Source organism: Sardina pilchardus, chromosome 21 (assembly GCF_963854185.1).
Source record: "Sardina pilchardus chromosome 21, fSarPil1.1, whole genome shotgun sequence".
NCBI lineage: Eukaryota > Metazoa > Chordata > Actinopteri > Clupeiformes > Clupeidae > Sardina > Sardina pilchardus.
The window spans coordinates 24,718,638-24,740,885 of NC_085014.1; the positions used below are offsets into that span (position 1 = coordinate 24,718,638).

Consider the following 22,248-nt stretch of genomic DNA (forward strand, 5'->3'; position numbering starts at 1 on the left):
TTGCGTGGCACTAGGAATTATACATTCTGAAAAGGTGGTCCCAAGACTAACTTGGATAGTTCTGGCGGCGTCACATCTGATTATATATTTTCAGGAAATAAAAAAACACGAATATTATCCTAAATATGAATTGGCTGTTGTATGTAGAGTAAAGCAATGGTCTTACTTAAAATTAATATCCGAGTAAGATGAACCTTGGTAATTAACGCCACCCCTTATGATTGTATGCTTGGATCATCCCGGAAATGAGGTGGCTGCTCTGTCGAACAAGCGAAAGATAAACACGTATCCGAAAGGTGGAGATGGTTTAAATAAACGTTAATAGACAGTTGAGCAGGATTTGGATATCCGGTACGCGGTATTTTGTATATTTTACAAAGGACATAAAACATTTCTGTAGCACTTTCTCTAAATAAGAGGTTTTGTGTCTGGGAGAGTCTGCGTTAGCGACAGAGTCGGTAAGTCCGTTTCCCAAAGCACTGGCTAGCTGACTATTTTATCCAGCTAGGATAGATTTGGCTAATCACATTCCTTCTTTTAAAGCTCTGAACTTTAGTCGTATTAGTTGAAACAAAATAGTGGTCACAAGAGAGGACATACTTTTAGTAGATATACTATTGTTTGCCCCCTTAGGGTTTCAGATGCGCCCATATGGAATACAGTTCAGGGTTAACGTTAATGTTAGCATTGTTACTTTAGATGTCAACCACAGCTAGAGAGATGGCTAATTTTGCATAGCGACGTCTTATTTCCTCAGATGCATTACAGTTGTGGCTTCTGAAATTGATACAGGTTTGAAAGAGACTATTGCTAAATTTGATCGACGTTTATTTAATAAAGCTTGGGTGAACACGTCTATTCTCCTTGTATGGGCAACGAGTTGCTATCGTCTTTGAACAGGCAGCTTGCTAACCTTAGCTAGGAGGCAGGGTCCACAAATTGCTAGATGTAACTGAAACGGCCCTAAAAGCGGCTGAGCGAGCCACCATTACATAAAAACAAAGATCCTCCACAAATGTTTGCGTGATATAGTAACAGCTGATATTTCTGGCGTGCAAAAGTGTCAGCTTTCTTGGAATGAAAAGCAGGACTGCTTGTTTGTTTTTCTGCACCTCATTATAAGTTCATTAAAAGCAATTAAACCAAAATATTATCGAAGATTACCCAGATTAGATTGGGGTTGTCACACTTCATACCGAGTATATAATTGATTTGTTATTGCAAATTATGAAATGATGATTGCTTAGAACCACTTGTTCCACTCATAACAGCTCCTGGCACAAGATGGTGCGAGCAGCCCTGGTTACGGCCACCAGTATGGTGTTGACAGGGGCGGTGGTGGCCCATGCCTACCTTCTCAAACACCAGTTCTACCCCACAGTGGTGTACCTCACTAAAAGCAGTCCCAGCATGGCTGTAAGTAACTTCACTTTCTCTGTATTACATAAGTAGAGTTGTGAGTTTCAAGAGTTTTAAAATAGACTTTGAGTTGTAATGTCTGTGATTCTCCAAAGTGCTGATAATGCTTGGCAAAAAAGAGGTCATGGTTGCATTATTTAGCCAGATAAAAGCTGTGATCATATGGCAAAATGAATTTGTCAGGTGTCTACTGATAGACTGACTGCACCACTATGAAGATTTTGGTTGATATCAGTTGTTGTTGTTCACATAGTTTTCAAAGTTTTTATGAACTTGCAATGTTGTCTGTCTACCAGGTATTGTACATCCAAGCATTTGTGCTGGTGTTTCTGTTGGGGAAATTTATGCGCAAAGTCTTCTTTGGACAGCTGCGGGCTGCTGAGATGGAGGTAAATTCTCTACTTTTGTGTCTCTTGTGTTTCCATGTCATGTTTTACCCATCGTCACTGCTCTTTATTGGTGGCTCCTCATGTTCACCCCTGTTCTTCACATGTTTTAGCACCTGATTGAGCGCTCCTGGTATGCTGTGACTGAGACCTGCCTAGCCTTCACAGTGTTCAGGGACGATTTCTCCCCTCGTTTCGTGGCCCTATTCACACTGTTGCTATTCCTCAAGTGCTTTCATTGGTTGGCAGAAGACAGAGTTGACTTTGTGAGTGACCGCAAATATCAATGGGACATTCATACCTTAATTCAGGTGTAGAATATAGGAATAACCTGCTGCATTTAAATTCTTATTCCAGATGGAGAGGAGTCCAAATATTTCCTGGGTCTTCCACTTCAGGGTGCTGTGTGAGTATTTGGAGACACAATAATTTTTTTCTTATCTGGTGAAAGTGGTACCAAGTCACAAGTCATTCAGGCACAGTCATGAGATGACAGTCAGCAGTCTTCACTGTTATAAGGATTTTACTTCCTGTTTTAAGTGAAACTTATCTCATCCGGCCAGTGTTTCAATCTGTAACCCTATGCAAATACCCATGGTGCACCTGTTGCTGCTAGATGGACTGTTCATTAATTTGTTTTTAAATCAACAGGCTGTTTAATTAACACATGGGGGTTTTCCTCATGCTTACCATTGTCTCTTTTTTTGTGTGTCATGTGATGCAGCTCTCATGGTGTTACTGGCGATACTGGACTTTCTTTTTGTAAATCATGCTTGCCATAGCATCATCACAAGGGGAGCCTCAGTTCAGCTGGTGTTTGGATTCGAGGTATGGATATAAATTGTAGTTACAAAGAGACTTAATGGAATAAATTGGATGTATGCATAATCACGCCATGATTGATACAATTTTACCATTATGTTGTCCTAATAATCCACTGCTTTTCTCTGTGCAGTATGCAATTCTGATGACCATGGTTCTCACAACCTTCATCAAATACACACTTCATACAATTGACCTCCAGAGTGAGAATCCCTGGGATAACAAGGCAGTATATATGCTGTACACCGAACTCTTCACAGGTATGAGGCTCCTATGTTTCCCTTTTCTCTCATACCCATCCGAAGTGCTCTGTTATTCAATGACCCTCTATCCCATAGGTTTCATTAAGGTGCTGCTGTATATGGCATTCATGACCATCATGATCAAAGTGCATACGTTCCCTCTGTTTGCCATTCGTCCCATGTATCTTGCTATGAGGTAGGACGCCTGTTAAGCTTTGTTCGTAAATTATATGCTTGTGACTTGTCATTTATTGTTTATTGGGGCAACTTCTGTCTCTAAGTCATGATTTTCCTACTTACTGGATTTTCTCAAAGAATTGTATTTGTATCATATTGGCTTGCATGGACTTGTTATTGAAAAATGGACATGAAGGTACACTCAAATAATGACCTATTTCTCTTTCAGACAATTCAAGAAAGCTGTAACTGATGCCATTATGTCTCGGCGAGCCATCCGCAATATGAACACACTGTGAGTACCACAAGGAATTTTACCCATAAAGATTTTAGGAGCAAACCCATTGCTTTTTGAGTTTAAAGTCAGCTTTCACAAGCACATCTGTTGTATGGAGAGACATTAAGGTTCTTTGTTTAGTACCAATGTATTGACTCATGGTTTTATGGCACTTCACCAGCTATCCTGATGCCACACCTGAAGATCTCCAGGCCTCGGATAATGTCTGCATTATTTGTCGAGAGGAGATGGTGACTGGAGCCAAGAAATTGCCCTGCAACCACATCTTCCACTCCAGGTGACCCAGACACAATTATTCTGCCTCTGGGAAATGTGATATGAGCATTTATGTGTTTCTAACTGATGGTCTGGGTAGGATATCCTCTACATCTAATTGCATTGCCCGTAGCATTTGACATTGTGTGGTCATTAAAGTGATTCCTGACCGATACCATTGAGTTGGAGCTAATGTCCGTGCCCTCCTCCTGGGACTGTGCAGCTGCCTGCGCTCCTGGTTCCAGAGACAGCAGACCTGTCCTACGTGCCGCATGGACGTGCTGAGAGCCTCTCAGCCCAATCAGACACCCGCCCCGCCCCCTGCCCAGGCTCCGGCACCCGCCCCACCTGCCAACGCACAAGGCCCTGTGCCCGGCAACGGTGAGTGCAGTCCAGACATGTACACACACACACACTGTTCAGAGGGGAGTTAAGATTTTCTTCTACTCAGTCCCATTGCCTGGAGTCAATCTACTGGCTAATGAGCTAATGAGGGCAAAGCAGGCTTCATTGTAAGCACATCACCATGTCACCTACAGCTTTATACCTTGCCAGGGTTTTCTGTGACTCTAACCTCATGCTCTTCTCCTCTGCGTTCTCTCTTCGGTACGGTAGCCCCAGGGATGATGCCTCACTTCCCCCCGGGGCTCTTCCCTTTCTGGGGCCCGTTTCCCGGGGCTGCCCCTCCTGCCGGTGCACCTGGTGCTCAGGCTGCTGCGGATGCCCCCCCAACTGGCGCCAGCACCACCCAAGCTCAGGCACAAGGTGAGAAGTTCAGATGTGCATTCAGACGTCAGCATCATCTACCTTCCCAGCTGGCTCAGAAAACCATATGAATTTCAGATGTGAATTATTTGAATATTTTTGTGTTCTCTACAGGGAGCAGTACCTCAGCCCAGCCTAACGGAGAAGCCTCTAACACTTCTGTCCCTGGAGGTGCCATGCCAGGTTTCCCGTTCAACTTCCCTCCCCCGCCATTCCCTTCTGCACCGTGGCTGCCCATGCCACCACCACCTCCCTTCAGTAAGTTGCTGAGGAAAGGACATATCTATGGCATATGCTGAGTGCCGTACAGTAATGTTGAGTTGAATTTGAAAATAGTGCTAGCTAAATGGTTAAGTTGCTATTTATATTGTGTTTTCATCAGTCCTAGCTACCATAGATCACCAACACTACCATAGATGTGTTTGTTGTTGGTGAATGATGATTCTATGTCAGGACCTCCAAAACGCCCGAGTAGATTAATGTACTATGAAACACAAGTGTTCGAATTCCAATGAAAACAGAGCTGTGTGGATGTAGCCTTACAGGGGAACTACACCAGGCGTGTAACTGAAGCGTTCCGTTCGCAAAGCATGTGCTGCAGCAGTTAATAATCACTATAATCAATGGAAGTAGCTACACCAGATGCGACAGTGGCGCGTACATTTGAAAAAAAAAAAATAGACCTGTCTCCTAAAATGGATTTAACGCGTTGCGAACGGAATGCTTCAGTTACGTGCCTGGTGTAGCTCCCCTGTGAGTTCCATTTCAGAATCCCATTATGCTATTGAACTGTGTTTAATTGTGACGCGTCAACTCCCCTGCTTAGTGTCCTCGATGCCTCCGCCGCCCGCCTCCCTGTCCAGCATGTCCGACGCGGAGCTGAGGGAGCTGGAGCAGGAGGGCCGGCGGGGCCTGGAGGCGCGGCTGCAGTGCCTCCACAACATCCACACGCTGCTGGACGCCGCCATGCTCAACATCCACCACTACCTCACCACCGTGGCCACGCTCAGGTAAGCTAGCGCTTTTCCCACCAAAGGTCAAAGGTCATGGAGCACATTTATGAAGGGGTGAATGTGGAGGATAAATGTGGGGTGTGCTTGTGTTTTGCGGTTTGCTCAGCCCCCCTCGGACTGAAGCCAGTGCTGGAGAAGCCAGTGGTCCCTCGACTTCCTCCAACACCAACAGCACCACGGAGAACTCCAGCCAGGAGACGCCAGCTCAAAGCCGTGAGTAACAGATCAGCAAATAATAATGAAATCATAGCCAAGAGTGCATCATCAGGAGAGAGGTGGTAGAGTGCTGACACAAAATACTATTGGAATTCAATTACAATTGTTTGAAGGTTGAAATTAGTTATTTGATGTAATATGGTTTCTGTGTCATCAGCCATGTGTTTAGATAAGCTATCAAGGACACAAACTGGTTGCCCGTCTGAATCATTTTATTTATGTGATGTAGCTTAATCACAGACACGTAGCATTGAATTTACTTACCAAGAAGCAAAACCTGTTAAATCACGCGCCATTACAAAGTCAACTGACAATTATCCGATGGGTATTTCAGGTGCCTCAGACTATTAAAAATGTCACGTTTAAATTCATTGAAACCCAACACGTTTCTCCTCTTGCCCGTTGAAACAGCTGAGCCAGTTTTGGGGGCGACGGGATTCTCTCAACCAGACTCCACCACAGCGGAGGAGAAGAAGGAGGAGGAAGCAGAGGCAGCGGCGGCGGCGGCAGAGGCAGAGGAGGAGAACGACGACGGAGAGCCCAACGCGGCGGAGCTCAGGCGGAGACGCCTCCGCAAGCTGGAGACCACTCCACCCCCTGACCACTGATGCCCGCTCAACCATGCTGGATGATGATCACTTTTAACAAAAGACTTCAGTCAGCTGAATTCATCTTATGTCTCCCTCCTCATGCTGGGCAAAGTCACACGGCCAGACTTGACGAGGAGGAGACCCGATGTGCCCTTACCCATTCTTTAACATCGCATACATGGGGACACAGTGTTGTGTATGTGTGCAGCACTACTTTCTGCTCATGGAACGTTGTGCGTTTAGGAACGAATCATGAACCGTGGGCTCTACTTACTGTGTAGGGTGAACCAATACTCTGCGGCCGACGTTGGCCGACATCTTGCTTTTACTGTTGAATCGATTAAATTTGGGTAGGATTTTTTTTTTCAGTATGCTTTGTTTCAAATTTGATCAAATTTGGATATCTTTTTCTTGTTTAGTATATGTTACAGCTGCAGCACATTGGGAAGAGTTGGTTTTAGCTACAGCCATTGTGTCCTTAAATTTGGCCTAAGGGTGTTTGTTTATATCTTCAGTGTGTTCCCAGCCCACTCTGGGGAAGTGCATTTTCTGTGTGGTGAGAATGAGACGTGCCGTGTGAGGAGGACTAATTTAACTTGTACATACTGTATAAAGACTATTAGAAGCATCTGTACATACTGAAGAGTAAATAATTCAAATTAAACTTTGCTTGACATCAATGATCGCAAAAGCAATGTAGTTTCTGCATTTGTAGAAACATTTGTGTTTTTGCAAATGTAACAGCCAATTCAGGAAGCTCAGTGCTAAAACCAGTGAATCACCTACATGGACAACTACTATACATAACCAGACATCCAGTATTAAGAACTCTAAAAATAAGTACAAGACAAAATGGTTTAATGGTATTTTATATATTAATGCCATCTTTTACAAGTTCCCTTTTTAAATTGAGCAACATATTAACAAATATTAATACACAGCAACCATATGCCTGATCAATCCTTGTTCCCTTTCATTTATCCCCCCTGGAATCAAAGAATATATATTTTTTATATCTAAAATACGTATTTAAAAGTAAGGGTCATAGGAAAATAATTTAGAGAACAATCTTTACAGGTTGAAGTATTAATAAAAAATACATACAACTTTAGTTACACATCTTATGTCGTGACTTGAGGAATGATTAACGTTCTACAGACACTTACCCTTTTATCCACAAGAACTAAGACTGACTGACATTTGAGAGGGGTAAAACTGTCAGTTTTTGGTTCCCTATAGCTTTAATATAGACCAGCGAGCTACTGGATCCCAGATGACCTCATCTCATCAAGAGAAATCTCAGGTGTCTCTGATGGTCTTTGACAGAATAGTGGTCTGGTTGGAATGTGAAGGTGCAAGTAGTCTCAGAGAAGTGCCTGAAGAATTTGAGTGCAAATACTCCCCCTTGACGGAGGTCTTGGAAACCCTAGAATATTTTGTGTCCGCTGGTCAGTTCTGGGGAGTGGAGTAGAGAGAGTGGTGCTGGTTGGTCTGGTCATTGGGATTGGCAAAGAGAAGGGGCGCAGTCTCACTTGTGCCAAACCAGCTAGACAGAGCAGATCAGAAAAGAACATTCAATTGATTAGGCCTGTGTATCAAAATGATCCAAGTCCAACACTGTCAACAGTGGCTTAAGATTTACGATGTTCTCCTCAGACTTACTCACTTACACTATGTATCAAACAGTCATCCTCTTTACTGAATATCTGATTTGGCATGTTGTCATTTGGCTAAATTATTTCACACATTAAACAAAAATGTATTTAGCGACTGTTAATTACTAAACTACAGTTTCCTTAAAATGTCAAAATGATGTAAATTGGCTGTCATGGATAAGTAGGCTATAATCTTTTTTTACCTGCTATGGGGATTGAGGCCCCAATGGACACCTGGGTCATCGTCCATCCTCCGAGGGTCATCAAAGAAGTAGGAACGTGGGCCTTGACTGCTGATAGCTGGAGTATAATTCTGCAACAACACAATCAAAACTGGGAACTTGTACCAACTGACACCGTTACCACAATGGCAGTAAACAGGTGACGTATACTCACCACTTCCTGTGAAGGCTGGCGAACTCTGAATATGAGAATGAGCAAACTGGTGGGGAGCAGCTCCCAGATAAAGAGAATTGCGCCAAACACCAGGTACCCCGTATCGCCAAGCTCGCTGCGTAGGTCAGCCTGTGATCCATTCAGACAATAAGCAGACATGATCACCATGAACAGCACCAGGGTGAAAGAATACTCAAGACTAATTTACCCAGTAGAATAAAAAAAAAAGAGTACAACATAAACAGTGTGCCAATATACAGGACCATACAGTACATCTAGGCTAAAAGAATATTTTAATTGTTCAGCTCTGCAGCTGGGTGAGCAATGGATTCATGTACCTGGTCTGAGACGTTGTACCAATCAAAGTCAAAGGATTCCACTTTGTGATTCTTGGACAGCATGAGCACTGCGAGATTGTAGCAAGCCCTACTAGAGAACAACAAAATCACTCCTGCTCCCTGTACAGCAGTCTGGCATACCGATGTCCCCTGGAGAAATTAGGAAAACATTTGTCTTTATTTGCTCCATTGTACAACATGCTCCATAAATGGAAAACAAAATGTCAACAAACACATTCAATTAAACATTGGTGGACATAGAACACAAGTTCTTTGCAGCTTCCAAAAATAACACTTGGGCTTGGAACAGGGTTCATCCTATTGTATCATGTTCATTCCCAGGGATGAATAGTTTGGCCCAAGTCGTGCATTACCCTATTGTGCAAGCTGAGACTGGTCGAGGGAGAGAGGCGGGTCAGGATAAGCAGACTGGCGGCCAGACAGATGGCCTCCACGATGAAGAGCAAGTCATTGACCAGGACCCGCACGAGCACCAGTGTCCAGGTCTTGTCGCCGGCCGCCCAACGCTCTCCGAGGGCGGCACACACCACGTTCACACAGAGGAAAAGCGCACTCATGCCAGCATAGGCACAGCGAGCGGCATACCTGTGTGAGTAAACAGGTCGTCATGCTTCAATTCAAACTGGGGCTTTCCTTCATGCAAAGGAATCTGTTATTTTCACTTCAATGTGGAGAACTTACAGTCCTTTGCTTGGTTCGTAGCTGTACTTCCCCCTCACTTTCAGCACGAGCTGTACAACACAATGGTCTCATGTGAGTTTAGCGCCAACTAAAGTCTCTCAAGACAACATTGTACATGAATATTCCAGATATCACTTACCTGTGTGAAGTACAGGTTGATGAGACTTAGGGTGAAGAACTGCAAGCATACGGGGCAGCAGTAAAGCAGCCAGTAGACTGGGGTGGGCAGGTGATTGGCTGCTAAAGCATTACTAAAATAGAAGGAAAAAAGTGTGGTGCGCAGGGCTGCCCAGAAGAGGCATAAAAAGAGGAAAACGCTCTGGTAGCTCCAGCGCTTATGGCGGTATCGCAAAAGGAGCCAGAGCTGGACATACACTATTATGAAGAGACCTCCGTACAGGCAGGTGTACAGTGTGGTAAACCCCAACTGCACGGATGGGGCCATAGCAGGCTTAATAGGATAAGGGTCGAAGGACGAGTTGGGCGAAACAGTAGTTGAAGCATGGTTTTCCATTTTGCTCTACAGTTGGTGTACTGAGACTAAGGGAGTTCTGGTGGATAAGAGAGTCTGAGGTAGAAATTAAGTTGATAGCCTACTGTTTGATTAGAAGAGAGAGATCACAGCTTTATAGAGATAAGTAACCTTAATAAATAATGAAAGACCCTTTTCAGTTCTATCAAATGCTAAAATGATTTAGCTCTACATAACCAGTGTTCACAGAAAGAGAGTGAGTCAGTTTAAGACTTTGTCTAAGGAATATGGTAAACAGAACCAACTAATGCATACTCAGCAATGATGAATGCTATTGTTGTAATGTGTTACGTTGTTATTGCGTTGTAATAAAATGCTTCCCTACAACTCTTGATGTGTAAACATAATTTAAGAACAGTGCTATAGGTCTGTAATTTCCCATAGTCCAAAACAAACAAACAAACAAACAAACAATCAATAAAACAAACAAACCAAAAACAAAACAATCCACTCAAATATGCAATTCCCTTGTCCTATGATCCAGGAACACACTCAAAGCACCTGAAGTCCATGTCCTTCAAAGAAGAAAAGAAAAGGGGGAAAATCCATATTATCCATTCTGGACATACAGTAGCTGGTTACACAGTGTACTTTCGATATGCGAACTCGGATAACTGGGTAGGTACTTCCTGTTCTGTGATTATGTAAGTAGTAGTTGGATAAATACAAATACTCGACAATCGCAGTGCACAATCGACAGCTATCTGAATTATCTAATTACTGGATTGACAGTATTAGCAGAGCATTACACTGATGAGTCGACCTGTTTCCTATGCTAGCTAACAAGCTAACTGATTTGGATTTGACAGTGTTTGCGACATCGTTGTTCTGGGACTGCTACAATGTATTCCCAAAACAAGACACTGGAATGTCGTTCTCTCGTTTTATCTGTCATCTGTAACGTTGCTTATATTACTCAATGTGAACACAACGCTAACAATGCAGTTTATCTTACAAAACGACCTCATAATATTGTGCCCACTAGTTAGCACGGAACAACATAGCCAGTTAGCTTTTGTAGTTTAACGTTGAAGACTAAATTGACACAAGGCATCCCTAAAATCATTGGGCTTTAATGAAGACCACTTCGACCTTAACATTACAGTTGTTGAAAACGGCATTCCAAACTATAATCTTACCTCTCGGAGTGTGCTTGTACTTCTAGGGATTTTCATTGTGTACTATCCAAACTTCTGTTTCATATCTTGTTAGTGGTAGGTGGATTCCACTTTAAGCTGACTACTGCCACTAGCGGTGTAGGAAGTCACTCACGTGTGCATCATAAACAAACCAGTAGGTCTAAGGTTGGAATCATGTGAGCGTGGATAAAGTATGACTGACTACCACATGTCTATTTATGCACTGCAGTCTACCAACTCAAAATAGTGAAGGATAAGGAACTATGATGTACTTTGTATCAACGTTATTTATTTATTTATTATTAAAGCCTACAATAGCAATTTTCCTTTGTGCTTTGCACTAGGCCTATAGCCTACATAGCCAGCATTTGTGTATAGGTCTTATTATATACCAAATAAATATGATAGTAGGCTATTTTGTGATAATGGAGAAATTGTATAGTACTAGGCTACTGTAGCTCTCATTTGATGCTCAACTCATTTACTCATTTGATGCTCACTTCTTCAATAGCTCAGGAGAGGGGAATTGTCTTAAATTGCCTTTCTGTTGACAACATGGACTAGGCTACACACAAAGAATCAATGCAATGTAAGTTTAACAGGAAATTACTAGCCTATGACATGTTGGGAATTATATGATTAAAGTAATAATGAATTATTTATGAATAATATTTGCTACCTGTAACATTATACTAATTGTAGGACAGCGGATTATGTCGTAAAACCAAATCCATGCAATATGTCTCAGTCACTTTACATTCGGGTCTGAGCTTCCATCGGCCATTGCCAGTGGGACAAAATGCTCAGCTGATCTCCAGATCCAAGAGAGTGAGTCAAACACCATCCATCCATGATGAGGCACATTTGCCAGAAGATAGACTTCATTTAAACAAGAAACAATGCGTGGGAATATTTCTTAAAGCAAATGGTCAGTCCAACATCTTTGTTCACACAGGTCATACTGGGACAGGTGATGTTTCACTGCAGCTCTCCCCATGGTCCCACTTGGTTTGATGTTGAGTCATCCATAGTCATGGATCAGCTCTCTTGCAAGGGACTTTAATAACAGGAAGGCTATATATTAGTTGTATCAACAAAAAATGTCACTCTGACACACAATGTTACTATTATTTTTCTCTTTTCAGGCATAGAGAGACTCTTGGAAATGTGTAAGAAATAAATAGTATCAATATAGTGTCTGCAACACCTGTGAAATATCACTACTTCTACCACCACCACGTGTCTTTGTTCAGCACCTCACCATGGTGGAACCTAAACCTGTACCTGTGATAAGATCAGGGTCTGGGTGTTGGCTGCCACCAAAGAGGTGATTTTGTCTGCTGTCACCAAGTACCAAGTAAAAGTGAAGTCAAATGATCTAATCTGAGCACAGGCTTCCAGCTAAAATAGAACTGAAAGTGTTTGACTGTTTTGAGGCAGCATGGTAACACAAATATATATGACTGTCGGGTAGGTTACAGGCTATTTGATGCCAGAGAGTTAATTAATTCAACATTTAAAAACATGTCCACATTTAAAAAGACCTGGGCGATTGAAATGACTTCAAATGTCTAAAATAAGGTCTAAACTTGGGCTAGCCTACCTGTCTTAAAAGCATTATTGTATGTACTGTATATACCTCAAGGTAGGCTACGCAATAAGGGAAATAAAAGCGGCAAAAAAAAAACAGTATGGAAGAAATTTGAAGAATGACCTCAGCGACTGTGACCCCCGTTGCCTGTGGAGAGGACTGTAGACGATCATGGACTATAAAACGCCATCACCTCTAATTAAGGACACACCAGCCTCGCTTCCAGAAGAGCTAAATACGCCCATCACCCTAACATTTTTTTAGTGCCTGGAGAGACTGGTTGCAGCCTACATCAACACACACGTCCCTGCTTTCCTGGATCAACTTCAGTTTGCATACAAGCACAACAGGTCCGTGGATGATGCCATCTCAATCGCCTTGCACACTGCTATAGCTCACCTGGACAATGATAACACCTACAGTATGTCATATGCCACAAGGCTCTTGCCTCAGTCCTCTATACAGTTTGTTCACTCATGACTGTGTGGCAAAGCATGAAAACAACAGCATGATCGAGTTTACAGATGATACTACAGTGCTTGGCCTCATTAGCAATAACAACGAGGCCTCCTACAGAAAAGAAGTGAGAGACTTGACTGTATGGTGCCACAACAACAACCTCTCCCTGAACGTCAACAAAACTAAAAAAGAAAGACATTGACTTCAGGAAGAAAGGTGGCAATCACATACCTTTCTATAAATGATTGACCTGTAGAAATGGTCTGGTTCCTGGGCGTACAGATAACCATGGTCTCTACACTCCACCTGCATCCTCAAGAAGGCACAGCAGACTGTTCTTTCTGAGGAGACTAAAGAGGGCTTTTGGGGTGGGAACGAAAACCCTGAACTTTTACAGCTGCACTATTGAGAGTGTCCTGACTGGATGCATCACAGTGTGGCTGGGGAACCTGTCTGCTCATGACCTCAAAATGTCATCAATTGGACTGCATCCAAAATCATTGGGACTGACCTCCCTCAGCTTCAAATGATCTACTCCACACGCTGTCAGAGGGCTGCATCCATCATCAAAGAGGCCAGCCATCCAGCTCAATCCCTCTTCTCTCTGCTTCCCACTGGCAAGTCCTACCGGAGCATTACCCACACCACACGATTCAGAGATAGTTTCTAAGCTGTCAGAATACTGAATGTATATGCCCCATACTCACAAGGCTTATTTAGGCTTACATTCAAGTGTAGTGTGTGTGTGTGTGTGTGTGTGTGTGTGTGTGTATGACTGTATAATGTGCACATGGATAGTTTGGATATGTGTGGTACTGGGGTAGTACAGTTGAGACAGTTTTCGCTTTCCCCAGTACCACTTGAAAGTTTGACTGTAAAAAGCCACTGAAAATAACTGTTTTTACATGGTATATCTTTGATCTGTGCACTAAAATAAAACCCAAAGTATATATCCATAAGTTGTTTAGATTTTTCACAATTAACGTAAACACAAGGTGGCATTTTGTCTCAACCGTACCCATATACTAATTATATTGAGTACAGTTGAAACAGTAGCATGGTACAGTTCATTCTGACGCAAATGTAGCAGACTTTTAAAAATGTGTAATCTGGGTGTTTCTTTTTATTTTAATCCATTTTTAAAAAAGAAAAAAAAAATCTAAATTGGCATCAGATACACATAAAGCAGGGACAATGTTTAAAGCTGAAAATATTTTTTTCTCCCTTAGTTTTATCATGGCCAATTTTCAAATTATGATGTAATCTTCATGTTATAAACTATATTCATTAATAATAATAGTTTAAATATCAAAAACTTTCATTTTATTGACATTTGTGTTGTATATTGCCTAAATGCCGTACAAATAAACACCATGCAATCCAATGGGATTTTATCCCGAGTACAGTTGTGACTGTGTCTCAACTGTACCCTTCTGATACGCTGGGTGAACCCTGCCTGAACTTTTGGGGAATTTGAATTTCACCCAGGACACTAACACACATGTGTGATATTTAAGGTGTCTCAACTGTACACACGTCTCAAATGTACTCAGTCTAGCCCTACAATCCAATTTCAACTAATTTACCTCTCCTTAAACTATTTCAACAACAAGAATTTAGGCCTATGTGACAATAAAACTTGAAACTGTGTGTATCGATTTTAAATTGGTGTCTCTTGCAATTCCAATAGACTGGGGCACAAAATTCATAATAGGGTTTTATTATAATGTGGTTGTATTGCATTCTTTGATGAGAGTATTTATTTGCAGGCTTACTGAAAAAAAAGTTATGTATCCTATGTTCCTCTAGATGGTGCAATATCATTGATGACACCTGACGCCACCGCCAATTGTCACCAAGAAGAGGAAACCGCGGCTATTTTAATTCAAACCATTATTTGTGTTGACGATGTTTACATTCTATGATGACATATCGCCATCTCCTTAATTTGTGGATAACATTACACAACAAAATAAGACCAACTTTGATAGTTGACTTTCCACTTCTACAACAAAGTACCTCTGGTATTACATTTCTGTTAAACATATACTTTTTTATTTTGAGTTTCACGAAGTCAACGATAACTTCCAATAACTAAGCATGGGAAGGAAAAGTGCCGTTGCCTCCGAAAAATCCTTGCGACGATCGGCTCGCATCAGAACCATGGGCGCTTTGTCAGAGGTGGGTATTTTAAAATTGGATGAAGTAAGCGAGCTTTTCCGCCTCACTTTTTCCTGTAACGTTACAGTATTTTCATGGCCACGTAGCAGCAGTGATGAGAGGTTAGGTTAGTCAGACACACTTAGCTGGCTAATGTTATGTTTTGGCGCGCGTTTCTTTATTTCCCTTCATGCAAAATAGTTGCTAAAGTTTATAGTTAGTTTAACCTAACGCCCGTGAAGCCCTTGTAACTTGTAGTATTGGACTATAAAAGATGGTAAGTTTGCTTGACTTTTCAAGACCAAACTAGCGATAGCGAGCTAACTTGCTTTACCTAAAATTCTTCATCATCCGACTCTGTTTACTCATCATGACAGTTGGTCTTTGCAACGTTACTTACTTCCTAGTTTGTTTGTCAGACAGCTTAATTTCGCGTTGTTTTGGCAGCTTGACCGCTAACATAAAGTTATTCTTTTTAACCTCATTCCATTCTGTTCTGGATAGTTTTGTGTAGCAAGCATTTTAGTAGCCAGCTAGCAGGGCGAACAAATGACACTTGAACTCATACCGTATCTGTCACTGCTATAAAACTGATGCAAATTGGTGAAGTGTGTTACCTTGACTGACCATATCAACTTTGCCCACATCTACAGGAATCGGAGAAGACAACAAGGACTGAAAGCATGCAAGCTATCTCGGAGGATGACGAAGAAGCACGCAAATCTGCCAAACAGCCTACATCTCGGATTCCAACTTTTCAAAGCTCCCTAGCTCGTAAAAAGCCTGTTGGTAGCGCAGAATCGTTTAGTTCTAGTCAAATCCGTCAGGATACATCAGGTATACCCAGTCAGACTAAAGACAAAGCAAGTCATGCAGGAGAAATGCCTAAAACCAAATCCCTCAGTGGAAGAGAGACAGCTCTCCATCTTCCCTCTGTTCGCCTACCAGGAATGTTTTCTGATGCTCATGCCTTTGGTGATCATAATGACCCTGTAACCAGCTTGTCAGATGCCACTGGACCTTCTGCCAGCAGGAAAGACTCTCCTAAACAAGGATTTCCAGACCAGCTCCAACGACCCTCACTCCGATCTGATCCAGAGTCTAGCAGAATAGACCTACCTGATTCTGTCCCAGAATTAGCTTCTGAAGCTTCACGTCCAGATCAAGATGCCACATCTGAAGATGGGCAGGAGTTGTCAGATGTAGATTTTGAAGATCAGAAAGAAACACAAGGGACCTCCAACAGCGCTGATGAAGAGACTGACTTTCCTTTAAAAGAGGAATCCTTTGGTCTGGAGGAATGCCCAGAAGAAACTTTTTCTCTCAAACAGACTGAATGTTTCATTGAAGGGACAGGAGATCACAAGGACTTGATTACGGCAGAGACATGTACCACAGAGGGGGAGAAAGTGACGGTTGTTTCCTCAGAATCAGTGAAGACTGAAGAACTACTTGTGGAATGCTCGTCACAAGAAGAGGCCAACAGTGGGTTCGATAGAAATACAAAATTGTCAAAAGATTCTGAGACACTTCCAAGCAAACTCTTGCCATCTCCAGATGAGGTAGGCGGGGATATGGATGAATCAAATATATCTTCAAGTCAAAGCACTCCAAAGCACTCTTCTTCATCAGCAAAGGTAAATAAATACACGCTTAATCTGAGTCATGATAGTGTAGTCTCTGATGCTTAAGAGGGATGTCAACTGTTAGTAAAATATGCTGGAGTGTTTTTTGTTGTTTTGTTTTTTGTAAGACACTGGATGCACTGGAATGTTTTGACAGGTATAGATGCAACAAGACTTTAAATTGTTGTCGCTCAACACTGCACAGTGAATAGCATTTAAAAATGAATCAATGATTGTTTTAATGGGCAAGTTTTATTGACTGATGTGTTACTGATTTTTGTAGGCACGCAGAGGGAGCTTTGCACTCTTTTGTTTGCTCCCAACCACTCTCTTGCTATTGGGTGGATTTGGGCAGCATGTTTGGCTCTATGGCATTCCTAAATCTACGTCACATCTACTGGATCAACTGGAATTACACTGGCTAGAGGGATTCTGGATGCCACAAGAGCACTGTTCTTCAGATTGTCGGTGAGAACATATCCCCACTGTTTGAATATAAAGCTTTTTTCTGTTGTTATATTTACTCTGATGTGGTAATTATTATTTACTATTATATCTGACTTTAATACTTTATTCCCTAATGTCTTAGTTTCAGCTTGGTTGAGAGTATTCCTGAAGGTTTAGTATTTGCACCTGGATCACCACTTCTGCCAAGCATTTCACAAACATGGAAGGATCTACTCGACAAGGCAAACCAATCTGTCGATATTGCAGCTTTCTACTTCACCCTCAGAGATAGTGACTTGGGTCTCACAGAGCCCAGTGCAAATGAGGTGAGAGATTATGAACATACCTTTTAAGTCGCATTTAACAGGCCTAATTTTGCTCCTGTTTACAGCGTGATCTATTTTCTGTCTTTGGTATTGGTGGAGTATTTATTGGTGATACCATGAGAGGCCTGTTACTGAAGCAACAACTTCTGACTACCAGAGCCTTCTCTCTGATCGCAAATGAAAGCGCTCGTTCGTATGACATGCCTGGCCTTTAGCACAGTATTGAAGGAAATCTTCAAAGACTTTTTGATCACGCGCCTGTCTCCTTCTGTGTCTGTCATGGTGTAGGGGAGACAGGTGTTCACCAAGCTGATGCAACTGCAGCCGAGAGGAGTGAAACTCCGCGTAGCCGTCAACAGTCCTCAGTCACATCCAATGGACGTGGAGGAGCTAGCCTCTGCAGGTGGAAATAACCAGTATATAACCCCTGCTTTCAACCTCCTCTGTCACAGGGATGTTTTCAGTATTGCCATTCATTCATTATTGGGATTCATTTGGACCTCCATGATTGTTCTGAATATTTTAGGTGCAGAAGTGCGACCTGTTGACCTCCAGTCTGTGACTGGGGGCATCATCCACACCAAGATGTGGGTCGTGGACAAGAAGCACTTCTATGTTGGAAGTGCAAATATGGACTGGCGGTCTCTCACCCAGGTATTTGCAGCAAAAAAATGATTGATGCCTGCCTGGCATAACATCCAACTAAATGTGTATTAAGGCTGACATTAGAAATGGTATAAGATCAATGGTTTCAATTCTTCAGGATAAATGTATCTACCATGCATAATAACTACATGTAAATGCTACAAGATGAATGGTTTCAGTTCTTGAGGATAAATGCATCTACCAGGCACAAAGGCTACATTTATAAATGCTACAAGATGGATGGTTTCAGTGTTTCAGGATAAATGTATCTGCCATGCATAATGGCGTTCACACACACAAAGGTCATTTTTCTTAGTGTTCATGCTGTGCATGTGGTGGTGAGGGCTAACCCTTGGTGTTGGTGTGTGCTGTGTGTGTTCTTGCAGTGTTTTCCTGATTACTCAGGGCCCAAGTATGGCTGTGGCATTGTGTTTTTTTTCAGGTGAAGGAAGTGGGAGTGTCCGTGGAGAACTGCAGCTGTCTGGCACAGGATGCGGCACGGATATTCGGGATCTACTGGGATATAGGTGATCGGAAAACTGGTTCTCTTCCACCCTACTGGCCTGGGCGGTTCTCTCCCTTGTCCAGTGCCAATCATCCTCTTGTTGTTAATGTCAACGGTGTCCCTGCACGTGTATATCTGTCTGTGAGTTACTTTGTGTTGCTTTTTCATATCATTATATCAGTGTGGGCTGCACATTTCATGTAGAATGTTTGACCATATTTTTGGTTGTCATGAAGACTGTTTTGCCAGCTACTGACATTTAACACACACACCCCTTCCAATTGTTTTATTAAATCCTCTAAGGTTTCCTTGTTGAATCCTTCTCTAGACCTACAGAGACATTACACGTACCATTTGTGGTGCCATGTAGCACATTTATGATTCTGCTTTGCATCAGCATGAGCAACGTTGACATTGCAAGCAGAATTTTATCAATGTTATTTGATTAGTGAAACCACACTTCCTGCCCTCACTGAATTATCACATCTATTTCACTCTCACATTGCAAGTCATTGCGTAAACTCTACAGGACTGAAAATACATTTTTAAAATCAGATTTGTAAGGATTCCATAATGGGATGATGTGAACGTATAGTGAGGCTGTTGGTTCTGGCAAAATGGATCTGAATCTTCCATTCATTGTTTGATTCCCAACCCTACTGAGAATAACACTTTCTACCTGCTGCAACATTCACATGTATTTACCTCTTCTCAAACATCTGGTCCATTTACTAGCCTCATAATTGTTCATGGTTTCCCAGAATGTGTATGATGTGAACTAACATTTTGTTTTGCTTACATCCTCTCCTTTACCAGTTATAATTTTCCCTACTAGTGTCCTTGCACCAGATAAAATGTAACAGCCCTTGTTCTCGGGCCATTGTGCACAGTGTGTGATCAGATATGTCAGTGTCAGTCTCAGTTTATTTGTAAAGCAAATTACAAAACAACGGGAGTTGACCAAAATGCTGTACAATCAACCAAGCAATCTTACAGCATAACATAATATGATGAAGAATTAAGTTTGATGTCAGATATATCTTGTGCATGGTGAATGGATACATTTTATATTCTAGAACATGAGATGGTATGACACAGGAACATTTAATCTTTTTTTCATCTGAGCTTCTGATGTATAATATACATCCTGATTACTTTTTTTCCCAGAGTGCACCTGGCCCACTGTCTGCTCTAGGACGCTCTGGTGATCTCTCAACCATTCTGTCTGTGATCGCTGATGCCAGACAATTTGTTTACATATCTGTAATGGACTATCTTCCACTATCGCAGTACACCAATCCAGTCAGGTAACAGTGTTTATGAGCGTGAACGAATAGTCTCCTAGAGCTAGGCGCACAGCATATTGTAATTCACTTGTAACACAATATTTATTTGGGAATAGCCACAGGGGAATTTCATCTAATAAATGGAAGCTACAGTTTGCATTTCCAATACATCTGTGAAAGCGGGGTTCTAAGTAACAGTGCAGATTGAAAGAGAAAACCAAGGAAAGTAGTGTTTTCGATTAGATGAGTCCCCAGGCTTGTACTTTTGTTAAAGACACATCTTACCCTGCTTGACTAGTTAAATTACATTTTATTTGTTTGTTTATATATTTCACAGTATATTGTGTGCTTTGCAAATGTTTCACTAGGTTCTGGCCTCCAATAGACACAGCCATACGAGAGGCAGCGTGTGCTAGAGGAGTGGAGGTGAATATAATGGTTAGTTGCTGGAACCACTCTCCACGATCCATGTTCATCTTCCTGGAGTCTCTCAGTGTTCTTAGCCAACCCCCTCTGCAGTGTAAAGTCAAAGTGGTGAGTGACCTCGCTGCATGCTATTTTGACTGTAATACTGTAATTCCACTAGTGGCGCTAATATTTTGTCATCGGTTCATTTGTCTCAACAGAAAGTTTTTCAAGTGCCATCCACAACTGCACAACAAGAGATCCCCTTTGCTCGAGTAAACCATGCTAAATACATGGTGACCGATCGTGTTGTCTACATAGGTATGGGGCAATATTAAAAAATTACAACCTGGCACACCTAACACATATTTACCATGCACTTCCCTCCTCTACCTCCTTCTACCACGTTCTCCTCCTACCAAACTTTGACTAGTACTTCTCTAGTTGTTCTCTAGTAATAGTATTGATGGATGCAGTAGTAATTCCTAGGGCCCCTCTGCACTGCAGCTTGAATGGTATTCTCTTGCACTTTGGATAAAAGTGCTAAATTAATAAATGTACAAGTAAGAGAAGATGAAATATAAATGGTTGCTCTGTAGCTTAATGACAGTTGAATTTGCAATGTTAGTGAATTATTTATGAGGGTGTTCTTAATGGACAGATAAAGGACATATTACGTTGTTTTATTAAGTATCATTTTTTATTTTTTCGCCTCCACAGGAACTTCTAATTGGTCAGAGGGCTATTTTACCCAGACGGCAGGTGTTGGCCTGGTGGTTAATCAGACTGGATCAGAGACTGGCGAGGGACAGAAGACTATGCAAAGTCAGCTGCAAGGGATTTTTGAGAGAGACTGGAACTCAGCTTTTGCTGGCGATCTTTCAAACGAACATGTTCAACAGTGTGGGAAAAAATAAGGTATAGGAAGCAACTATATGGATTGTTTGTTTATAAGTTTACAACATGTTTTGGGTATATGCACTTCCTTTTTAAAACTGATTGTGTCATGCAAGGCAATAATTTAACCGGTTCAGTACCCAAAGATACATACCCAAACATCTCTGCTGTGGACCTACCTGTACTACCTGTTCTACCTGGATTGTATGTATTTGCTTGTTTCACTTTTTTTTTTATGATGCATGGTTTTGTGTCCTTGTCCTTTTTTGAAGTTGTCAAGCATTACCACTCTTTATGTTTCCTCTATTATCATGAAGTCTTTCATTTTCTTAGCACATGCAAAAAAAATGTATTGGCTCTGGAAAATGCCAGAATGTGTATATAATATTTCCATGCTGCCTTTGTGTAGATTGATATTTAGCCATGAAAACAATATGTACGTAGGCCGAGAGGTTTTGTGGGAGATTGTTTTTGTAGTATATGAAGAAAACGTTATGTTACAATATGATGTGCTGAATTTATTAAATTGTGTGCTCATTTTAGTCTTTTTATTCAGTTGTGGTTTGTTTTTACTAAATTGTTCTCTCATTTTAAATCAGTAAAACAAGTGCACAATTGTATTAAAATGAACATTCCCTTTTTTAGTACACAATTTACCAAAATGAGCACACATTTTTGCTAAAATTAGCTAACAATGTAGTAAAATGAGGATACAATTTTGTAATACTAGCACATAATTCAGTATAATGAACACACACTGTACTAAAATGAACACACAAAAAACAAGAAACCTCCCGAGCTCCATAATTATATTGTGTAAACATGGCTGAATACTGTAGATAAACATGAATACATTTGTCACATGCCCATTCATAAATGGATAAAATGCTCGTTCTCGTTGAGAAATAATTTTCAATAAATGTTTGCTTTATTTTTAACCTTTAATCATTTTTTGTC

General features: G+C 41.6%; 3 protein-coding genes across 5 annotated transcripts; 2 read left to right on the forward strand and 1 right to left on the reverse strand.

Annotated features, from left to right (window-relative positions):
• The first annotated feature begins 260 nt into the window (after positions 1-260).
• syvn1 (synovial apoptosis inhibitor 1, synoviolin) lies at positions 261-6,863 on the forward strand. 2 transcript variants are annotated; one of them, XM_062525146.1, is made up of 16 exons: positions 261-351; positions 1,272-1,416; positions 1,716-1,808; positions 1,919-2,071; positions 2,163-2,211; positions 2,530-2,633; positions 2,761-2,887; positions 2,966-3,065; positions 3,276-3,341; positions 3,505-3,621; positions 3,823-3,980; positions 4,215-4,364; positions 4,479-4,622; positions 5,191-5,374; positions 5,484-5,590; positions 6,005-6,863. In XM_062525146.1, exons 2-16 carry the CDS (start codon positions 1,285-1,287, stop codon positions 6,199-6,201), a joined length of 1,881 nt encoding a protein of 626 aa, XP_062381130.1. In that variant the 5' UTR covers positions 261-351; positions 1,272-1,284; the 3' UTR covers positions 6,202-6,863. The 2 variants fall into 2 exon arrangements, with proteins under 2 accessions (XP_062381130.1, XP_062381129.1); XM_062525145.1 differs by having other exon boundaries at positions 270-458.
• Positions 6,864-7,035: 172 nt separating this feature from the next.
• gpr137 (G protein-coupled receptor 137) lies at positions 7,036-11,060 on the reverse strand. The gene is made up of 8 exons (XM_062525147.1): positions 10,946-11,060; positions 9,414-10,321; positions 9,275-9,324; positions 8,947-9,178; positions 8,573-8,722; positions 8,235-8,363; positions 8,042-8,151; positions 7,036-7,729 (listed from the first exon to the last, which is right to left on the reverse strand). Exons 2-8 carry the CDS (start codon positions 9,786-9,788, stop codon positions 7,633-7,635), a joined length of 1,143 nt encoding a protein of 380 aa, XP_062381131.1. The 5' UTR covers positions 9,789-10,321; positions 10,946-11,060; the 3' UTR covers positions 7,036-7,632.
• Positions 11,061-14,943: 3,883 nt separating this feature from the next.
• pld7 (phospholipase D family, member 7) lies at positions 14,944-22,229 on the forward strand. Of its 2 annotated transcripts, none has more exons than XM_062525149.1 (11): positions 14,944-15,176; positions 15,809-16,792; positions 17,064-17,248; positions 17,370-17,553; positions 17,842-17,956; positions 18,080-18,207; positions 18,641-18,844; positions 19,871-20,010; positions 20,358-20,523; positions 20,616-20,715; positions 21,115-22,229. In XM_062525149.1, the coding sequence occupies exons 1-11, from the start codon at positions 15,096-15,098 to the stop codon at positions 21,309-21,311; spliced, it is 2,484 nt and encodes an 827-aa protein (XP_062381133.1). In that variant the 5' UTR covers positions 14,944-15,095; the 3' UTR covers positions 21,312-22,229. The 2 variants fall into 2 exon arrangements, with proteins under 2 accessions (XP_062381133.1, XP_062381134.1); XM_062525150.1 differs by lacking the exon at positions 14,944-15,176 and adding an exon at positions 15,239-15,432.
• Positions 22,230-22,248: the final 19 nt, after the last annotated feature.